At 43.0% G+C, this 22,665-nt stretch overlaps 1 protein-coding gene across 3 annotated transcripts in view; it reads left to right on the forward strand.

Moving 5' to 3' along the window:
- LOC100355643 (uncharacterized) overlaps positions 1–22,665 on the forward strand; it is a 51,283-nt gene that overhangs the window by 6,627 nt on the left and 21,991 nt on the right. For all 3 annotated transcript variants that reach the window (XM_070053755.1, XM_017348263.3, XM_002718136.5), the window contains exons 2-5: positions 11,519–11,640; positions 14,139–14,277; positions 16,351–16,472; positions 19,911–20,021. In XM_070053755.1, the coding sequence (XP_069909856.1) occupies positions 11,519–11,640; positions 14,139–14,277; positions 16,351–16,472; positions 19,911–20,021 (494 nt within the window). The remainder of the gene's footprint in view (positions 1–11,518; positions 11,641–14,138; positions 14,278–16,350; positions 16,473–19,910; positions 20,022–22,665) is intronic.

Below are 22,665 nucleotides of genomic sequence, written 5' to 3' on the forward strand. Positions count from 1 at the left end.
ATTAACAGGGAGCTGGATCAGAAATACAGCAGCCAGGACTTGAACCAGTACCCATATCCAATGCCAATGCTGCCCACCAGGGCTTTAACCCACTGCGCCACAGCACCAGCCCCAGTATTTGCTCTTAACCTACACCTCCCATATACTTGAAATCATCTCTACATTACTTATAATACCAAGTACTATATAAATCATTGAAAATTATTTATATACAGAGTGTTTTTAAAAATTTTATTTATTTATTTTTTTATTTATTTATTTATGTGAAGCCGTTATAGAGAGAGAGATGGAGAGACAGAGATCATCTGTATGCTGGTTCATTTCCCAGATGACCACAATGGCCAGGCTGAAGCCAGGAGTTTCTTCCAGGTCTCCCATGTGGGTGGCCGGGGGCCAGGCACTTGTTCTGTTGCTTTTCCCAGACCATTAGCAAGAAGCTGGATCAGAAGTGGAGTGGCTGGGACATGAACCAGTGTCCCTATGGGATGCCAGCATTGCAGGCAGCAGCTTTTCCAACTATGCTGCAATGCCAGCTCCCAGAGTAATTTATTTATTTATTTATTTATTTGGGATGCTGGCACTGCAAGCGGCGGCTTTACCTGCTACGCCACAGCGCCAGTCCCTGGTGAGTGAATTTTAAAAAATGATATATACTTGTATATATGGTGGAATACTTTTCAGTCTTAAGAGGGAAATTATGTCATTTTTGGCAATATGGATGAATCTAGATGATATTATGCATAGTGAAATATGCCAGACACAGAAAGACAGTTACTACGTGATCTTACTCCATCTGTGCAATCGAAGAACAGATCATACAAGCAGAGATTAGAATTGTGGTTTCCAGAGGGTAGAGGAAGGGCACAAGTAGACAGGAAAAGGGAAGGTGTTGGGGAAGAGGAGACATTAGTGAAGGATGCAAGAGGAGTAAGTTCTGGTGATGTACGGAACAGCATGGTGACTATGGTTAATAAGAATGTGTTATGTGGAAGAATGGATTTTAAATGCTCTCACCACAAAAATAAGTATGTGAGGTAATGGTTATGTGAATTAGCCTGATTTGATCATTCTACAATGTATGTTTGTGTTGAAACATATAAATATATACACACACACACATATATACATGCATATTTATTTATATATTCAATTATTTTTTGTCATTTAAAAATAAAATTTTATAAAGAAGGCTGGAGCTATGGCGCCTGTGGCTCCAGCCTCCCATATAGGTGCTGGTTCAAGTCCCAGCTGCTCCACATCCAATTCAACTCCTTGCTAATGCACCTGGGAAAGCAGTGGAAGGTGGCCCAAGGCTTTGGACCCCTTGCACCCACATGGAAGACCCGGAAGAAGCTCCTGGCTTTGGACTGGCCCAGCTCCAGCCGTTTTGTTCATTTGGGGAGTGAACCAGTGGATGGAAGACCTCATTCTCTTCCTCTCTTTGTAACTCTTTCAAGTAAATAAATAAATCTCAAAAAGAAAGAGAGAAAGAGGGGCAAGTGTTTAAACAAGAGGAGTGCCACGTCAGACTGCCTAGGTTTGGTATCTAGCTCTAGCTCCTGACTCCAGCTTCCTGCCAATGTAGACCCTGGGGAAGAGTGGTGAGAACTCAAATAATTAGTTTCCCGCTGCTCACATGGAAGACCTGGATTGAGTTCCCAGCTACCAGATTTAACCCTGGGCCTAGTCCTGGCTGTTGTAAGCATTTGATAAGTGAAGCAACAGTAGATGGAACCACCCTCTCTCTGTCTCTCAAATAGTTTAAAGTTTAAGAAATTAAAAAAAAAAAAAAAAAAAAACAGGATAGTTAGACTGGTGATAGGATATCCTTAAAAGTCTAGAATGAGACTTGACACACTGAAAAACAGAAAACCCATCCAAACATTGTAAACAAGAGTGCCATGATCAGCAGGTGAGGCTTAAACAAGATAAATTTAAGATGCGTATGTAAGGTCTTTTATAGTGGGGTGAAATTTATATCATGGAGCTAGTACTGAATTTTTTTTTTTTTTAAGATTTATTCATTTATTTGAGAAGTAAGTTACAGAGAAGAGAGTTGAAGAGACAGAGATCTTCCATCTGCTGGTTCACTCCCCAAATGGCTGCAATGGCCGGAACTGGGCCAATCTGAAGCCAGGAGCCTCTCACATGAGCACAGGAGCCCAAGCACTTGGGCCGTCTTCTTCTGCATTCCCTGGCCATAGCAGAGAGCTGGATCAGAAAAGGAGCAGCCAGGACATGAACATGTGCTCATATGGGATGCTGGTTCTGCAGCTGGTGGTTTAGCCTACTATACCAGGTATAGCGCCAGTCCCTTTTAATACTGAATTAATAATGATAGTCTAAAAATGAGGTGCTCATTGACTGTGGGGGTCCCAAACTGTGTGAAGAGGAAATAGGATTCAAAACAAATGGTGGCACCAACATTGTGGCACAAGGGATTAAACTATAGCCTGCCATGCTGACGTCCCACTTGGGCACCCATTGAAGTCCTGGCTGCTCCACTTCTGATCCAGCTCTCTGCTAATGCACCTGGGAAAGCATTGGAAGATGGCCCAAGTCCTTGGGCCCCTGCACTCATGTAAGAGACCTGAATGTAGGTGTAGGTTCCTGGCTTCGGCCTGACCCAGCCCTGACCATTGGAGCCATTTGGGGAGTGTGCCAGCAGATAGAAGATCTCTCTCTTCTCTATCTCTCCTCACTCTGTAACTCTGCCTTTCAAATAAATAAATACATATTTGGTGGGGAAATGGTAGTCTTAATACTTGAGTGGATATATAGAACATGGAGTTTAATTCATGGATTGTCAGCTTTGGTGACTTTTCCCATATTTATAATTAAATATGAGTAGGAAAGATTTTTTAATGGTAACATTTTTTCATCTCCTTGAGTGAACAAAAGAGAGAGATCTTCAATCTGCTGTTTTTTCCCCAAATGCCTGTAACAGCCAAGGCTGAGCCAAGCACAAGGCAGGAATAAGACCTCTATCTGGGTCTCCCACGTGGGTGTCTGGGGCCCTCTTGAGCCATCATCTACTGCCTCCCAGAACACATTAACAGGAAGTTTTAGATCAGAAGCAGAGCAACCAGGACACAGACTGTGGCTCCGATATGTGATGTGGATGCCCCAAGCCTGCCTCGTGAAACTAATTTTAGATATTCCATGACTCCCCAGATGCAGGTAGGAGCCAGGGCTGGGCCAGACCAAAGCCAGGAGTTCAGAATTCAATCCAGGTCTCCCACATACAAGACAATGACCCAGCTACTAGAGCCATCATTTGCTACCTCCCATGGTGCATAATAGCAGGAAGCGGGAATTAGCAGCAGAGCCAGGACTTGAACCCAATCATTCAGATATGGGTTGAGAACATCCTGAAAATCAGTTTAACTGTTACAGCAAATGCCAACTTTAAGAAGGATTTTTTAACATTTATTTATTTTATTTGAAATGCAGAGTTACAGGGAGAAGGAGAAATGGAGCTCTCCCATCTGCTGGTTCATTCCCCAAACGGCCACCATGGTCAGGGCCGTGCCAGGCTGAAGCCAGGAGCCAGGAACTCCATCCTGGTCTAAAGTACGTGGGCCATCTGCTGCTGCCTCCTCATGTGCATTAGCAGGGAGCTGAATTGGAAGTAGAGTGGCTGGGACTGAAAGTAGGGTTTGTATAGTATGTTGGCATCATAGGTAGTGACTTCACACACTGCATCACAACAACAGCTCCGAAGTAGGAAATTTTTAAAGAAATATGTTGTGGCCAGCCTGCAATGCTGGCTTCATATACGGACACCTGTTCATGTCCTAGCAGCTCCACTTCCGATCCAGCTCCCTGCTAATGTGCCTGGGAAAACAGCAGCAGATAGCCCAAGTGCTTGGGCCACTGTACCCACATGGGAGACTTGGAAGAAACTCCTGGCTTCAAATTGGCCCAGCTCTCCTACACCCTCCCTCTCTCTAACTCTGCCTCTCAAATAAATAAATCTTAACAACAACAACAACAAATGTTGTCCTTCTTCAGTTCAGGTCCTGGCTACTCCACATTTCTGATCCAGCTCCCTGCTAATGAGCATGGGAAAGCAAGGAAAGATGGTCCAAGTCCTTGGGTCCCTGTACCCATGTGGGAGACCTGGAAGAAGCTTCTGGGTCCTGACCTTGGCCTGGCCCAGCCCTGGCTGTTGCAGCCATTTGGGGAGTGAACCAGCAGATGGAAGATCTCTCTCTCTCTCTCTGCCTCTCCTTCTAACTATGGCTTTCAAATAAATAAATACATATATACATACGTTAAAAAAAAAAGTTGCCCTGTAGAAAAGCTCTTCTTTCTCTCTTTGCTTCCTACCTACTGCTTGTATTTAATTTGAGAAAAACTTTAGTGTCCTTAGGCAACTGATTAGTGCTTTTCTCTAATCTTTTTCCAAGCAACATGACCATACATTCTAAAATAGCTGTTATGCATGGTTTGTTTTTTTTTTTTTTGGAGGGGGGTAGAAGAATAATTGGAATCTAATGATGGCTGTCAAATACTGAATTTGACAATGTCTCTTAAAGTTTTGATGATTTTTTTTCCCCAGAAACCTTCCATTTAAGGAATACAAACTTCATAGATTTCATAATTACAACTTTAGGAACATAATGATTCTTCCCACCATACCTGCCCCCTATTATGCATGTTAAAAGATGTTCATCCTCAGTTGTAATTAAATGCATACAGATTAAGACAACTAAGTTTGTTTTTATGATATTGTTCAATGTTGTAAGGATTTGGTGAGACATTTTTACATACTTTGTCTAAAGTAACTTAGTATAATATTTCAGCAAAGAAACTTGCAGATAGCAGAAGCCTTTAAAATGTTTAAGCACTTTCATGTCTAAGGATTTATAGTAAGGAAATGATCAGAGATACAGATGTGTGGAAGAATGTTAGCTGCTTGTCTCAACTTTTCAAAATTACAACTATATGGAACCAGCGCTGTGGCATAGTAAGTTAAGCCTATGCCCAGAGTGCCAGCATCCCATGGGGTGCCAGTTTGAGTCCTGGTTGCTTCATTTTGGGTCCAGCTCCCTCCTAATGGCCCGAGAAAGTAGTGGAAAATGGCCCCTGAGGGAGACCTGGAAAAAGTTCCTGACTTCAGATGGGCCCAGTTCCAGCAGTTGCAGCCATTTGGGGAGTGAACCAGCAGGTGAAAGACCTCTTTCTCTTTGTCTCTCCCTCTTTTGTCTGTAACTCTGCCTCAAATAAATAAATAAATCTTTTTATTAAAAAGTTGCGATTATTTGAAAGAGAGAGTTTGATCTTCCATTGCTGGTTCTCTCCCAAGAGGTCACAACAACTAATTATAGGCAAGGCCGAAGCCAGGAGCCAGTAGCTTCATCTGAGTTGGTGGCAGGACCCAAACACTTGGACCATCTTTTGCTGCTTTTTCTCAGGCCATTAGCAGGGAGCTAGGTGGGAGGTGGAACAGCCAGGACACAAACCAGTGCCCATATGGGATGCCAGTGCCACAGGCAGCAGCTTTACCTGCTACACCATAATACCAGTCCATTAACTGAATGATTCTTAACCTTTCTCTTACTAGTCTTCAGTGTAATTTTGTTTTGTTTTGTTTTGAGTGTATGTGTTTGAAAGGGAGAGCAACAGAGAAAGAAATCCTCCATTTACTTGTTCACTCCCATCATGCCCAAAACAGCTGTGGATGAAACAGGCCAAAGCCAAGAGCCAGGAATTCTATTCTGGTTTCTTATGTGGGTGGCAGGGACCCAAGTACTTAGGCTATCATCTGTTGCCTAGCAGGAAGCAAAGGTAGGACTAGTCACTCCGATATGGACTGTGAGCATCCCGAGTGGTGGCTTAATCCTGTTGTCCCACAATGCCTACCACATTAATTAGTGTTTGGTAACAGACTCTGGAGCCCAAAATGTAAACAATAATAGTAATAACTCATTAGAAATGGTTTCGGGACTAAAAGAGAGTGCACGTAGAGCATGTAGCATGGTGCCTTACATAAAATACTCAGTGAACACCTCTTAACCGCTTCCTAGAAAACTATAGATATTATGCATACATGATAGAAGATTGGCCATTTGTTGACTGCATAAAGCTCATATTTGGACCCTGTTAGCTAGAATCAGGGTAAAGAATCCTTTTTGGGGCCAGCACTGTGGCCCAGTGGGTAAAGCCGCTGCGTGCAGTTCCAGTATCCCATATGGGCGTTGGTTCGATTCCCAGGCTGCTCCACTTCCAATACAGCTCACTGTATTGGGTCACCCATGTGGGTGACCCAGATAAAGTTCCTGGCTCCTGGCTTCAGGCTAGCCCAGCCCAGGCCATCATAGCCATTTGGGGAGTGAACCAGTGGGTAGATGATGTCTCTCTCTCCCTCTCTTTCTCTGTAACTGCCTTTCAAATAAATAAGTAGATCTTTAAAAAGAATCTCTTTTTACCCTTGAATGTGGTTGACTCAGAGTTTGTTGTCTAGGATAAGGGATACAAAGTTAAGACTTTGCTTTTTCACTCATTATCCTTGAGATAAAAGGAATGCAGTCTTCATTTATTGAAGGTTTTTCTTGATGACCAAATGATTTAATACACAATGTCATAGGGTCTCTCATTTGACTGATGGTGCTCACATCAACTGACAGATTGACTCCCAGAGAAATAGGTAACTGGGGAGCTGGCTGGAAAGCCCCAATGATAGGTCGGAGTTTACAGCCATTGTCATCCTTCCTTCCTCCAGCTTTCTAGATTTTTACACATGGTTAAGACATTTGGGCCTCCACTGCCACCACTATCCCTTCCATCTCTATCAGAATCCTATATTGGGGCCAGCACTGTCGCGCAGCAGGTTAAAGCCCTGGCCTGAAGTGCTGGCATCCCATTTGGGTGCCAGTTCTAGTCCCGGCTGCTCCTCTTCCAATCCAGCTCTCTCCTACGGCCTGAGAAAGCAGTAGAAGATGGCCCAAGTCCTTGGGCCCCTGCACCAATGTGGGAGACCCAGAAGCTCCTGGCTTTGGATCAGCCCAGCTCCAGCTGTTGCGGCCATCTGGGGAATGAACCAGCAGATGGAAGACCTCTCTCTCTCTCTCTCTCTCTCTCTCTCTCTGCCTCTCCTCTCTCTAACTCTGGCTTTCAAATAAATAAAATAAATCTTAAAAAAAGAAAAAATAATCCAATTTAATAGCAGTTGGAATTCTAGAAAGCTATAAAATGATAGCAGAGCTCAAGTAATATATTAGAGAATTAGATTGCCAAACTTTGTCCAGTCCAAGGCCATATTAAAAGGGACTGTTAAGGAAGTCCAGAAGATAGAAGATAGCAGCAGCCAGCCAGATGGCAAAGGATGTGATGACCACACCATATGAAGAACCATAGCTAGAGCTGGGGAGAAGAGATGAATAAGGTGGTGATGGGTGAGCTGTTCCTAGCCATCGTCTTTGCACTCCAGAGAGGCTGTGTGGCAGAGTTCGCCGTTCAGATAGACCTGCGTTCTCTGACCAGCATGACCTGGGCAAGTAGGCCATCCTTCAGCTTCCCTTTTTGTTGTGAAAAAAGGTGGTACTGTTAGCATTTCTGTGTTTGGAAAGTACTGTACAAAGCTGAGCGTGCTTTAGAGCTCATTCAGGAAATATATAACATTAAACATGATGATACCTCTTAGGCTGAAATTGAAAAAATATGAGTTAATGTTACAGAGAAGCAGCTTCTGGCTCAGACTGAGGAAGAATTCCTGTACTTGAGTGTATTAAAGGCTGAACACCATTAGCTAAGAGTTCGTGATCCAAGTACCCTTTCCACGCCAAGAATCTTCTTGTATTTTCTAACTCAAGCCTGTATGAAGACTGTTTTATTGATATAGCTGTATATGTTACAGAATTAAATCCAAAGAAGTTAGGCCCTGAAATATTTCATCTTACTATAATGAGATCTTTATTTTTGAGGTTTATTTTTCATTTATTTGAAAGGCAAAGTTACAGAGAGAGGAGGAGAGACAAAATGAGAGAGATCTTCATCCTCTGGTTCACTCCCCAAATGTCCATAACTGCTGGGGCTGGGCAAGGCCAAAGCCAAGAGCCTGAAGCTGTTTCTGGGTCTCCCACATGGGTGCAGGGACCCAAGAACTAAGACCATCCTCTGCTGCTTTCCTAGGCGCATTACAGGGAGTTGGATCAGAAGTGAAAGAGCTGAGTCTCGAACTGGCACCCATATGGGATGCCAGCATCAGAGGCAGAGGCTTAACCTTCTGTGTTACAGTGCTGGCCCCTAAAATGGGATTTTTAAAAAATATTTTATTTATTTATTTGAGAGATAGAGTTACAGACGGTGAGAGGGAGAGACAGAGAGAAAGGTCTTCCTTCCACTGGTTCACTCCCCAAATGGCCACAACAGTTGGAGCTGTGCCGATCTAAAGCCAGGAGCCAGGAGTTTCTTCCATGTCTCCCACACAGGTGCGGGGGCTCAAATGATTGTGCGATCTTCTGCTTTCCCAGGCCATTGCAGAGAGCCAGATCAGAAGAGTAGCATCCAGGTGCTCATATGGGATGCCAGTGCCACAGGTGGAGGATTAGCCTACTGTGCCACAGCGCCGGCCAAATAATATGGGATTTTTGTTGACTCCTTTAATTTATACCACTTATAGATTGAGAGAACTTGCCAAGAACCACTATTGTGAGTAGTATTTTAAAATTAAATTTGATGGGCTGGCACTATGGCACAGCGGGATAAAGCCCCAGCCCACGGCGCCAACATCCCAAATGGGGTTCCGTTCAATTCCCGGTTGCTCCACTTCTGATCCATCTCCCTACTAATGTGCCTGGGAAAGCAGCAGAGGATGGTCTGAGTTCTTGGGCCCCTGCACCTGTGTGGGAGTCCTGGAAAAGAAGTTCCTGGCTCCTGGCTTCAGATTGGCTCAGCTCTGGCTGTTGTGGCCATTTGGGGAGTGAACCAGTTGATAGAAGATCTCTCTCTGTCCCTGTCTCGACCTCTCTCTGTAACTGTCTTTCTTTTTTTTTTTTTTTTTAATTTTTTGACAAGCAGAGTGGACAGTGAGAGAGAGAGACAGAGAGAAAGGTCTTCCTTTGCCGTTGGTTCACCCTCCAATGGCCGCCGCGGCCGGCGCGCTGTGGCCGGTGCACCGCGCTGATCCGATGGCAGGAGCCAGGTATTTTTCCTGGTCTCCCATGGGGTGCAGGGCCCAAGCACCTGGGCCATCCTCCACTGCACTCCCTGGCCACAGCAGAGAGCTGGCCTGGAAGAGGGGCAACCGGGACAGAATCCGGCGCCCCGACCGGGACTAGAACCCGGTGTGCCGGCGCTGCTAGGCGGAGGATTAGCCTAGTGAGCCGCGGCGCCGGCCTGTAACTGTCTTTCAAATAAATAAATCTTTTTTAAAAAATTAAATTTGAGGCATGAAAGCTCCCATAGAGTCAACCGGTGGAGGGAAACTAAGCAGACACTAGGTACTAATTAGCACCTTGGGAAAATTAATTAGATTTTAGAAATACAATGAAAAAAACCTAGTGGGGGGGTGGTGGACTACATCAAAGACGCTGTTTAAGTTCTACCTAAAACAATTTGGAATGCATCTGAGTAGTATTTTTATTTTTCTATGATTTATGTTTGTTTTAGAAATGATTTGAAGCACTAGCTTAGAATATTATACTAAATATGTGAGGAGAGAAAAGAGAGCTGACAGGTCTTCCCAGTTGAGTTCAGAGAGCCAAATAGTAAGTCTGGGTGTTAACTGCTGTTGTTCAAAGGGAAGTTAGGCAGAGAAAGAATCTGAGTAGGGACACAGAGTGGTGTAATGAAAAAGAGGAGTCCATTTGCCAGGCAGCAGTTAAATCCTTGTGCAGCCTGCTTTGCAACTTTGGAATTCAAGCCTCGGTTTCCTAATCTGTAAATGTGTCTTGCTTTGTCTTCCTAACAAGGGTGTCATATTAGTTAAACATTTATTTTCTGTAAAACATCCAAATTTCAGATGTTACTTGTGACATGAATATATCATTCTGAACAATAAATCATTTTATGTTTAAGAAGGAGACCAAGAATTTATTAGAAATAACCAAAGATTGGCCGGCGCCGCAGCTCACTAGGCTAATCCTCCGCCTAGCGGCGCCGGCACACCGGGTTCTAGTCCCGGTCGGGGCGCCGGATTCTGTCCCGGTTGCCCCTCTTCCAGGCCAGCCCTCTGCTGTGGCCAGGGAGTGCAGTGGAGGATGGCCCAGGTGCTTGGGCCCTGCACCCCATGGGAGACCAGGAAAAATACCTGGCTCCTGCCATCGGATCAGCGCGGTGCGCCGGCCGCAGCGCGCTGGCCGCGGCGGCCATTGGAGGGTGAACCAACGGCAAAAGGAAGACCTTTCTCTCTGTCTCTCTCTCTCACTGTCCACTCTGCCTGTCAAAAAAAAAAAAAAAAAAAAATAACCAAAGATTGAAAAAAAAAAAGAAACTAATGAAAGGGAATAGTGGCCGGCACCGCGGCTCACTAGACTAATCCTCCGCCTTGCGGCGCCGGCACACCAGTTCTAGTCCCAGTTGGGGCACCGGATTCTGTCCCGGTTGCCCCTCTTCCAGGCCAGCTCTCTGCTGTGGCCAGGGAGTGCAGTGGAGGATGGCCCAAGTCCTTGGGCCCTGCACCCCATGGGAGACCAGGAGAAGTACCTGGCTCCTGCCATCGGATCGGTGCGGTGCGCTGGTTGCAGCGCGCCGGCCGCAGCAGCCATTGGAGGGTGAACCAACGGCAAAGGAAGACCTTTCTCTCTGTCTCTCTCTCACTGTCCACTCCTGCCTGTCAAAATAAAATAAAATAAAATAAAATAAAATAAAATAAAATAAAATAAAATAAAATAAAATTAAAAAAAAGAAAGGGAATAGTGTTGGTACAGCAAGTTAAGTTGTCACTTGTGATGCCATATCGTAGTGTGTTTGAATCCCAGCTACTCCACTTCTAATTCAGCTCCCTGCTAATGTCCCAGGGAAGGGAGCAGATGATGGCTCAAGTGATTGAGCCCTTGCCACCCTTCTAGGAGACCCAGATTGCATTCCTGGCACGTGGCTTTGGCCTGGCCTAGCCCTGACTTGGGGCCGTTTGGGAAGTGAACTTGAGGATGGAAGATCTCTCTTTTCCTCCCTCCTTCTCTCTCTCTCTCCCCCCCTTTCCCCCTCCTTCCCTCTCTCTCTTCCCCCCCCTTTCTCCCTCCCTCCCTCCCTCCTCCTCCTTTCCCTCTCCCTCTCCCTCCCTCCCTCTCTGATGTTCTCTTTCGAAAAAACTAATGACAGTGCTATTCTTGTATGAAAATTAAGTAAAAATTTTAAAAATAGTTAAAATGCTAGATTTTTTAAAGTGCCTTTTATTTGATGGGCAGTTTGGAAAAAGGAAAAACTCAGTATTTTAAAATAGAATTTATGTTAGGACCTGAATTTGTCATAGGTTAAAAGGTATATTATTATAAACGATGCCACCTAATGGAAAAGATATCCATTGTCATGAGAACTGTAAGAGCAACTCCTTGCTTTTCTTCTTTTTCAGGAGACTTTGACGAGTTCACTCTAGAGAATAACGACATTATATTGAAAAGCATAGCAGAAGACCTTCGGAATTGCTTACCTCCGGGCACCGTGCTTTCCTCGGAACAGCGAGCCCTTCAAAAAGTAAATGCATTCAGTTGAATCAGGTTACTCCTATGTTCCTGTTGTTCTCTACCCACACAGCCTCTCCAGTCAAGTCCCAACTTCAGCTTTAAACAATTTCTCATTTAGTGCTTCAGCCACGTCCCCGATTCTTTTGAGTCCTCAACCCCTTCAACCTCTCAGTACTAGTCATTCAGCAATTTTTTTTTTAAGCACCCTATTTGCTACTCACTCAGAAATCAAAAACTGGGAGCAGACACTCGATCTGGCGATTAAGACACCAGTTAAGATACCAGTGTCCTACATCAGAATGCCTGGGTTTGAGTCCCAGCTGTGGCTCCCTAGTCCAGCTTCCTGAAACTGTAGACCCTTGGAATCATAGGTGAGGACTTGAGTCGTTGGATTTCTGCCGCCCACATAGACCTGGATCAAGTTCCTGGCTCCTTGTTCCTGGCCCAGTCCAGCTGTCAATTTGATGAATGAACCAGTCTCGCTTTCTCAATTCCTCTCTGAATCTCACATCATTTATTTATGTATTTATTTAGAAGATTTGTTTATTTATTTGAAACTCAGAGTCACTGAGAGGGAGAGACAGAGATCTTCCATCTGCTGGTTCACTCCATGGGTAGCTACAACAGCCAGGGCTGGAGCAGGGCCAAAGCCAGGAGCCAGAGCTTCATCCAGGTCTCCCACATGAGTACGGGGGCCCAAGCACTTGGGCCACCTGCTGCTGCACTTCCCAGGCAGTTAGCAAGGTGCTGGATCAACAGTGGATGCTGACATTGCAAGTGGCAGCTTTACCCACTATGCCACAATGCCAGTCCCCTCTGTCTCAAAAAAAGAAAAAGTTCAAAAATTTTCCAGGTCCAACAAAGGCCAACAATCTGTGTATTTCATTGTCCTGGTTTTCTCTTTGCTGTTCCATTTCCCATACTCTTACCAAGATTAGGTTCATCTTGTTTCTTTCTGCTTTTGTATACCAGGTTTTTGGCTTATTTTCTGCTTTATTTGTGGAAGTGGTTTTTATTTTTTTTCTCTAGACAACCACTTCACGTAAACTTATTCAAAATCAGCCCTTAAGGAGACATATGCTATGAACATTGGGTTTTTTTTTGGTTTATATATATATATATGTATGTAAATTTTTTTTTTTTTACGATTTATTTATTTATTTGAAAGGCTGAGTTAACAGAGAGAGAAAGAGAGATGGAAATCTTCTATTCTCCTGGTTGACTCCCCAAATGGCTGCAACGGCCGGAGCTAGGCCGATCCAAAGCCAGGAGCCAGGAACTTCCTTGCTCCACGCAGGAGCAAGGGCCCAAAGACTTGGACCTTGTTCTGCTGCTTTCCTAGGTGCATTAGCAGGGAGCTGGATTGAAAGTGAAATAGCCGGAACTTGCACAGGTGCCCATTTCGGATGCCAGCACTTCCAGTGGTGTCCCTACCTACTACGCCACAGGGCTGGCCCCACAAATAGTGTTTTTTAAGCAAGGTTAATAATAAAAATAATATTCTCTTCTTTACCTACTAATTGAAAACAAGAATCCTCTTTGTGGTTTTTCAGCCTGTAACTGAGTAGAGGAATTAAATCCAGACGTTCTTAATAGTACAATGCACATTGTGAACACTTAGCAAATCTTCGTAAGTAGCCAGTCATTCAGAGTGGATTCTCAAAGGAGGAAAATAACTGATAGTATGAAAATAGAGAGAAATATTTCTAATACGGTTTGAATGTTCTTAGTAAAATAATTTTATCGGTGTCATGATATGCCACAATATAAAAAAAGGGGGATAAGTGTTCATCATATGTTAATAATTGGTACAATCTTCTTTCATAACAAGTTAAACTGTTTTTTTATCTTCCTCAATTTCCTTATCCTTGTGTATATCCATACCTGATTTTTATATACTTACAGAGTTTTCTTGTGCATGTATGTAGATAAAGTTTTTAGATATCCAAGCAGGATTTTGTATTACAGTTAAGGTAAAAGGAATCAGACTTTTTTTTTTTCTTTATAGCCTCTTGCTATACATTATGTACCCCCAGTATTAATAAAAGCATGAAGGTTTAATAACATTTTTGTTGTTTGGAAGACTTTGCTTTCTGGATAAGGATTACTTGTAGGTATTTTGATGGTAAGACACTGACAAGTAGGACTCAAAAGACCTGGTCTTAAAGTCAGCTTTTACCCCCCTTCCTGACTAGAACTCTCTCTGTATCCATTTCTTTGTAAAGTGTACTACTTAAGATGGACAAGATGGTCTCCATTATTATTTTCAACTAAAATTTTTTTTATCTTTTTCATACTGTTTTGCATCATGCCAGGTCACATAAAAGGTTGGTAGTGTCTCAGAAATGAAATGTAAGGTTAGAGTTGCCAGCTTAAAATAATCCAAACTTTGTGTGCCTTGTTATTGCTCTCAGAATTTCAGCATATGAACCACTGATGTTTTGCCTTACTTAGCAATAAAAAGATTTCTTTGTACTTTATTTCTTTTGATGTCTCTCTCTCCACCAGATATTGGAGCAGCCACAACCCACGGTTCACGTTGATGCATTCCTTTATGATGATGACTTTATTGATTCATTATGTGAGAAAGGAAAAATGAGCAGAAACTACTGTACAGTGTGTGGCTCACACCAGACAGCACCTTTAGGTGGGCACTCAAGTGTGCAAATACTGTGTCTTTATGTGTAGTTTTTCTTATGTCTCATGACAGTGCAAATTTTTGACTAAGCCATTCATTGTTTTTGGAAAGCAAAAGGCCAGCCTGCAGCATGGCCATTACCACCTATTGCAGTCAGAGAGACTAAATAGAAACATTGTCTAGGAACACTAAGCCACTTAATGTCCCCTAGGACACATGCCCAAACAGTTTTTCACATCTAGAAGCTGTATAATCAGAGGTGGCTCTTTAGGTTCAGAAACTAATCAGACTGATTAAATACAGGAGAAGTGACTCATACTCTACATACTCAACAGAGATTGATATGTAAACCACATACTGATAAGTTACAATGACTTGACTTCCAAGGGGTCCAAAATGTTCCCCCTATTAAAAAAATTTACTTTAAGAAATCATATAGTGATCAGATATAATTAGGAAGGCATGGACTCAGAGGCCAGAGGCAGATTATCATGCGGAAGAGTTTATTCAGGCTATGTTTTGACCAATGAAGCATCCCTGACACATAACAGAACCTCTCTAGCTACAGAAGCATCCTGCACCTCTGCCCCTCAGGCGCAGCACCAAGCAGGAAATGACGCTGACTCAATGCTGCTAATATGTTCACTCTTCTGTTAATATAGTCATTGTTCAAGCTGAATATTGTTTTCTAGACTGTTGCTTTAACCTTCGTTTCCCTGCCCACTTAAATGCACAGTTGTTGCTTAGAGTGGGCTAGGCCTCCAGGTCAGTAGTAATCTTGTGTTTACATTGAATATTATTCTCTGAAGTTAACTACTACTAAGTTTGGAGTATGTTGCTAACACAAATATATTGTGCCAGTGTTATAATTTGGGATTAAACTTCTGTGATTTATAGATTTAAGATTCTACTTCTAGATAACACTTAGAATAATCCCTTTGAGGTAAATTAAACTCATAGAAAAAAAAAAAAAACTTGGACAGAACAATAGAGGAAAAACTAAAAAGTAGATTATAACCGTAACACCAAAACAGATAGCTGAGTTTTAGAGATTTTTAGAAGAGCTGTGTTTTCAGGTGGTAAATAATGACAGGGTACCCAGGCTAGCCCAGATAACTTTCATGACTGAAACAGTATTACCAGGAAGGACCCACCCCTACCCATATAACAAAGGTTTTGTCCAGCTACAGCACACTAATGGTGACTCTGTAGCCCAGAGAAGATGCAGCTCATAAGGGAAAGAAGGTAGTGAGGATGTAGGTCCTGAAGAGAAGGACTGGAATAGTCAAGCCCACCTCCCAAGGATTACTTTTGAGGCCTGTTGACCCCTTTTATTCTCTTCTAGAGGACTAACCTGCCTGCTTCTATTTTCTTTGCCACTGTCTATTGGTTCCTGACTGTTATATAATTTAAAACATAAAGCAGTAAGTCTTTGATTACCTCCCTATCAGAAGAAAACCAGACTCAAGCTATCCCAGATATTTCATCGCAGGAATTAGATGGAAAAGATAAGATAGACTAGGAAGCTAGAAATGGTAGCAGTTAAACTAAGAAATAAGAGCGAGTCGTGGGAATGTCTTAACCTTGCACTCCAGAACACAGTCGTGGTTGGTCAGTGCTGCCACATCACACAACTCCAGAAGTGGTCATGTGTTTAGTAGTTCATGTTCTTCGCAGCAGTATGGGGTGGTTCTAAGGTTCACTCTGGTGTAAGGTGGAAGTCAAGTATTACAGCAGATAGGAAGCCACCCCAGGCAGCAACAAGTCCCATGGAGAAGAGGATGGGGAAAACCATTAGGAACACAGTCAGGGGCACAGAGATAGGGATAGTCATTGGAATAGCTATTCCTGGAGGCCTTTTAAATGCCAGAGATTGAATATTTGTACTTCTCTGATACAGCTCAGAATGGATGACTACAAATTTATCACACTAATTTTTTTCTAAATCAACTCTGATTAGCTTTCATTGATTAAGGAAAAAATGTGAAATATACTTTAAAAATATAGGAAGAATGAGAAGTATAGGATGCCATTGTTAGTACTCAAGTATAGCTTGATGTTCACTCTTTTCTGATTCTCCAGGATTTATTTCTCACTCCTTCTCCCTCATGGAATTGAAGTTCATTTATCATCATGTACTCCCTGATCTCTCAGGAAAGATCTTGGTGGACGTCGGCTCCAGGCTTGGCACAGTCCTTTATGGGGTAAAGTCCAGCTTGCAGACATACCCAACATATGGAAAATACTTTCTACTCCTGCTAGCAACAGCTTTGCCTGCCACCATGCAAGGTGACAGCTTGGCTTCATTTATTAATGTAACAGAATAATAAGATTAATATAACATAGCAGAGGCAGGTACCTACATTCCATTGATGATAATCATTAATCATTGGCTTTGGAGTTTCAAAAGCCAGGGTCTGATTTTCTTTACTGGTTTGTCTCTGGCAACCCAAATGAAGAAATAAACAAAATAGAACCATGGAACTTTCATAACACTTGACTGTTCTGTTCATCACTTCTGCTTTCTAACCCCTCCTTTTTCTTTGTACTGTTCTAAAATAGTGTGCTGAGTTTTGGTAAGAGCGTTTACAAAGCTGACAAGTTTACTTGACCAGGGAAATAGCTGTGTGGCGATAAGCAAGTCATTTAACACCTCAGACCTGTGAATCATGTCTCCAGGGACACATCCTGCCCTGATTTTCTGCCGTTCAGAGTTTGAATGTGTATGCTGGTTTCTGAAACATCACTTCCATGTGGCTTCTTTATATCTGTTTTTGTTTGTTTGTTTTTTGTTTTGTTTTGTTTTGTTTTGACGAGTAGAGTTATAGACAGTGAGAGAGAGAGACAGTGAGAAAGGTCTTCCTTCCGTTGGTTCATACCCTCCCCCCACCAAATGGCCACTATGGCCGGCAGTGCGCTGGTCCAAAGCCAGGAGCCAGGTGCTTCCTCCTGGTCTCCCATGCAGGTGCAGGGGCCCAAGCACTTGGGCCATCCTCCACTGCCTTCTCGGGCCACAGCAGAGAGCTGGACTGGAAGAGGGGCAACCGGGACTAGAACCCGGTGCCCATATGGGATGCTGGCCCCTATATCTGTTTATTTTAATCATGAGGATTTCTAATGTCCTCAAATGATTTTGTCAAAAACTGAATCTGGATTCTGGTTGTGATTAGTAGACATCTTCAAACATATGGCCAACAGCAGTAGCGCCTCATGCCAGAAATAGGCACTATCAGTTCTCAGTATCTTTCCTGCTTTAGACAGAAACAGGTAACTCTTTAATGCTTCATTTATTTTTCACTATTAAAACTTTAATTTTATGATTAGGAAAGATAGCAATAATAGAAAATGTAGTTTTTCAGATAATTTTTGTTTGGAAAACACTAGAGATGATGATTTTTACCACATTTTGTCTATTCTACTCAATTTTCTGATTTTTAGAAAAGTGTAAAGCTAAAATGGCTAAATGTGGCTATGCAGATATAGCATCAGTGTTGATAAACTTGAATACGATGTCTTAGTTCTCCATATTATGTCACTGATTGAGTCATTAATTTTTTTAAATGCCTACATATGTACCCTTAGATATATTCTAAAGATCCACAGTGGGTTATATACAAAATTTTTAAAAATATTTATTTATTTATCTATTTATTTATTTGAAAGTCAGAATTACAGAAAGAAAGATCTACCATCTTCTAGTTCACTCCCCAAATGGCCACAAGGTCCAGAGCTGGGCCAGACTGAACCCAAGAGCCAGGAGCTTACTCTGAGTCTCCCACTTGGGCAGCAGGAGCCCAAACACTTGGGCCATCTTTTGCTGCTTTTCCTAGGCCATTAGCAGTGAGCTGGATCAGAGGTAGAGCAGCTGGGACATAAACTCACGCCCATGTTGGATGTTGGCATTCCAGGTGGTGGCTTTACCCACTATACCATGATACTGGCCGCTATAGATACAATTTTGATTTTCATGTAGATTGATAGAAAATTATCTTCAGGGCTGGTGCTGTGGCATAGCCTATAAAGCCACTGCCTACAGTTCCGGCATCCCATATGGGCGCCAGTTTGAGTCCTGGCTGTTCCACTTCTGATCCAGCTCTCTGCCATGGCCTGGGAAAGCAGTAGAAGATGGCCCAAGTCCTTGGGCCCCCACACCCGGAAGAGACTCCTGGCTCCTTGCTTCAGATCAGCACAGCTCCAGCCATTGTGGCCATTTGGGGAATGAACCAGCGGATGGAAGACTGACCTCTTTGCCTCTCCTCTCTCTGTGTAACCCTGACTTTCAAATAAATAAATAAATTTGAAGATCACTAAAATGTTAAAAAATGTTAAAAAAAAATCTTTAGAAAATGATTTGACCTTTCCTTCTAAATTATTTTTTCTTGCAACCAAAAATAGATAAATAAGTATATATAGTTAATTTTTTTAAAGAATTATTTTTTATTTATTTGAAAGACAGAGTTACAGAGAGAGGTAGAGCCATTTGGGGTTCACTCCCCAAATGACCATTAACGGCCATAGCTGAGGTGATCTGAAGCCAGGAACCAGGAGTTTTTCCGGGTCTCCCACGCGGGTGCAGGGGCCCAAGGACTTGAGCCATCTTCCACTGCTTTCCCAGGCCATAAGCAGAGAGCTGGATCAGAAGAGGAGCAGCTGGGACTCAAACCAGCATCCATATGGGATGCCAGTGCTGCAGGCTCAGGCTTTAACCTGCTGCGCCACAGCGCCAACCCCAGTTAATTCTTAATTATCCTTACTAACCCATTAGTTGCTTATCATCAGCCAATTGCCAGATAGTAGACTAACTTCCCTAAACAAACAATGCATACCTCAAGCCTTCTCCTGCCATCAGATGGCATGTAATTTTCCATTATATTTCCCACAAGTTAACTCATTTCTTGCTTTCTCATACTGTAAATTCCCAAGAAATTACGCAAGTTGAATATTAGAGAATCTATACATAGCCATTTTTCTCATTTCCAACTTACCCAGTTCTATCAGGAAAAATAAGAAGTCAATCTTTTGTTATGACCGGAGGCAAGCAGTGTGGCACAGCAGGTTAATCACCTGCACCCCATATCCGGGTCCCAGTTTGAGTCCCAGCTACTCTGCTTCCAGTCCGTCTTCCTACTGATGAATCCTGGGTAGCAGTAAATGATGTTTTGTTAAAATGCATGGGCCCCTGACACCAACGTGAGAGACCCTGATGAAGTTCTGGGCTCCTGACTTTAGCCTGGCCCAACTCCAGCTATTGCAGGCATTGGGGAGTAAAAGAGTAAATGGAAGATTCTCTCTCTCTCTCTCTCTCTTTCTCTCTCTTTTTCTCCCTCTCCCTCTCCCTCTGTCACTCTGTGTGCATGTGTATGTGTGTGTGTGTAGTGTGTGACTCTGCCTTTCAAAAAGATGAAAATAAACCTTTTTTTAAAAAATTTAACTACATAATGGGAATTAATATACTACAAAGCCTTGATCAGAATCTTTTTAAGTTCTGAGGTTGTTTTTCATAAACTGCAAGATGGTTTTTATCTTTCATTTATTTTTACTTTATTGAATGATTTTTTTAAAGTTCAGATTTTTAAATTTAAGTAGAAATAAATCCCCAATTAAATGTGAATTGATTTGCATCACAATCTGTCTTATTTTAGGGTTATCTTTACAGCTCAGCAATGCAACTTTATGGAGTAGAGTTGAATGGAGACTTTTGCCAGTTGCAGGAAATGGTCATAAAGAAATACCAGTTCGGTGACAGAATAAAGGTATCTTTTAAAATGTGTCTTCTTTAATCCATTTTTTGCTAAACTTAGCATACATCTTCTGCATAGTTTTCTAATCTGTACTTGGTTGCCATGCATAGAAATAGATGAGTTGACTTAATATTTTAGAATCGAATTATTTTAAGTATGTTCCACTCACATATTTCTCTTTGTAATTTTATTATTCAGAACTTTTTTTCATAGTTTGCTCCATATCAGCTATGACTTTGGTACCAGCATTTTTGAATCTCTAGACATTGATTGTAAATATATTTAATAAAATCCTGAATGTTAAAAGTAAGCAGTGGAGTTCCATAGTCCTCAGAGTTCTTTATCTTCTTTTTCTCAGCTTTTAGGAGGTATTATGGACTCCAGGAATAGCAGTTCATAGAAGAATGATCCTCTTGGTTAGGTTACACCAGAGGATTTCTTTTTTTCTATATTTAAGGTGAAAAATAACAAAAATGAGATATAGTAAGCCTTATCATCTCACTAATAATCCTATTTTTAATGGCTATTCAGAGATAATGAGTTTCTGATGTTAAAGACAGTCTAATATAGGGGGGCCAGCGCTGTGGCATAGCAGGTAAAGCCGCCACCTGCAGTGCTGGCATCCCATGTGGGCAACGGTTTGAGTTCGAGCTGCTCCACTTCTGCTCCAGCTCTCTGCTATGGCCTGGGAAAGCAGTAGAAGATGGCCCAGGTCCTTGGGCCTCTGGACTCCATTCGGGTCTCTCATGTAGGTGGCACGGACCCAAATAACTTGGACTATCTTCTGCCCTACTGGACACATTAGCAGGAAGTTAGATCAGAAGTGGGAATGTCAGGACTCAATCCAGTGCTCTGATATGGGGTGCTGACATCACAAAGCGGTATGTTAACCTGCTGCACCAACCCCAGAAATTAGGAACTTTAAGAATCGTGGTTTACCGGCGCCGCGGCTCACTAGGCTAATCCTCCGCCTTGCGGCGCCAGCACACCGGGTTCTAGTCCCGGTCGGGGCGCCGGATTCTGTCCCGGTTGCCCCTCTTCCAGGCCAGCTCTCTGCTGTGGCCAGGGAGTGCAGTGGAGGATGGCCCAGGTGCTTGGGCCCTGCACCCCATGGGAGACCAGGAAAAGCGCCTGGCTCCTGGCTCCTGCCATCGGATCAGCGCGGTGCACCGGCCGCAGCGCGCCGGCCGTGGCGGCCATTGGAGGGTGAACCAACGGCAAAAGGAAGACCTTTCTCTCTGTCTCTCTCTCTCACTGTCCACTCTGCCTGTCAAAAAAAAAAAAAAAGAATCGTGGTTTATAAGTGGATAACCAAGTACTTTTGTTTGTTTTATAAGAAGATGAGTTAAAGGTGTATAAAAGAAACCCTTGCTTTTCAAAAGAAACCAATGCATTTACGTATATATTTATCAGCTTGTGGTTTCCGTAGCTGTCAGCAGTTCTCTGCTCTGTGGTAGAGAGTTTTTTGGTACCATCTTATGACTGTTGGAAATCTTAGGTTTCCTTCCTTGAAGCTGCAGACACACTGGCATTGAGGGGCCTTCAAATCAACAAAAAGGGATTTTTTTTTTTTAAGATTTATTTATGGGGCTGGCATTGATATAGCAGGTTAAGTTGCCACCTCAACACTGGCATCCCATATGAGTCCCAGCCATTCCACTTCCGATCCAGCTTCCTGCTAATGCGCCTGGGAAGGCAGTGGAAGATGGCTCAAGTGCTTGGGCCTCTACACCTACGTGGGGGACCCTGATTAAGCTCCTGACCTTGGCCTGGCCCAGCTCTAACCATTTCTGTCATTTAGGGAGTAAAACCAGCAGATGGAAGATCTCTGTCTTTGTCTCTGTCTCTTTCTCTCTCCCCCTCTGTCCTCTCTAACACTGACTTTCAAAGAAATAAATAAATCTTTAAAAAAAAAAAAAACACATTTATTTATTTAAAAGGTAGAGCAACTGCGAGATTTTCTATGCACTGATTCATTCCCCAGATGGCCACAACAGCCAGGGCGGGGCCAGGCTGAAGCCAGGAGGTCCATCCTGGTCTCGCACATGGGTGGCAGGGATCAAGACCTTGGATTGTCTCTTCTGCTGCTTTCTCAGGCCCATTATCAGGGAGCTAGATTGGAAGTGAGGCAGCTGAGACTCAAACTGACATGCGATGCTGGTGTTACAAACTGCAACAGCTCAGAAAGAGATTCTAAAATTATTTTCTATAGAAAATAATCTTACTAGCTTCAGAGGCTTAGTCTTTGATTTTTTTATTTGTTTTTGTTGCTGTTTAGTGTATTTTAACAGGGCTTCCCTCAGAAGTCTAGGAATCCTTGGTTGTCTGATCATACTTAAGAGTGAAAAAAAAAGCAGACTGATGCTCTAAGCATCTGAGGGGAGATTATTAATTGTAGGCTTTGCCTCATTCATTCATTCCTTTTGGTAAGAAAGCCATAGACAGAAATCTTCCATCTACTTGTTACTCCCTGACAACTTCCCAAGGCTGGGCCAGGCTAAAGCCAGGAGCAAGGACCTCAGTCTGATTCCTTCCCCATGGGTGGCAGGCCCCCAAGTACTTAAGCCATCACCTGCTGCCTTGCAGGGTACACATTAGCAGGAAGCTGGAATTAGAGGTGGAGGCTGGAGTTGAACCCTGGTGTCCCAAGGATGAG

Source organism: Oryctolagus cuniculus, chromosome 12 (genome assembly GCF_964237555.1).
Source record: "Oryctolagus cuniculus chromosome 12, mOryCun1.1, whole genome shotgun sequence".
NCBI classification, from domain to species: Eukaryota; Metazoa; Chordata; class Mammalia; order Lagomorpha; family Leporidae; genus Oryctolagus; species Oryctolagus cuniculus.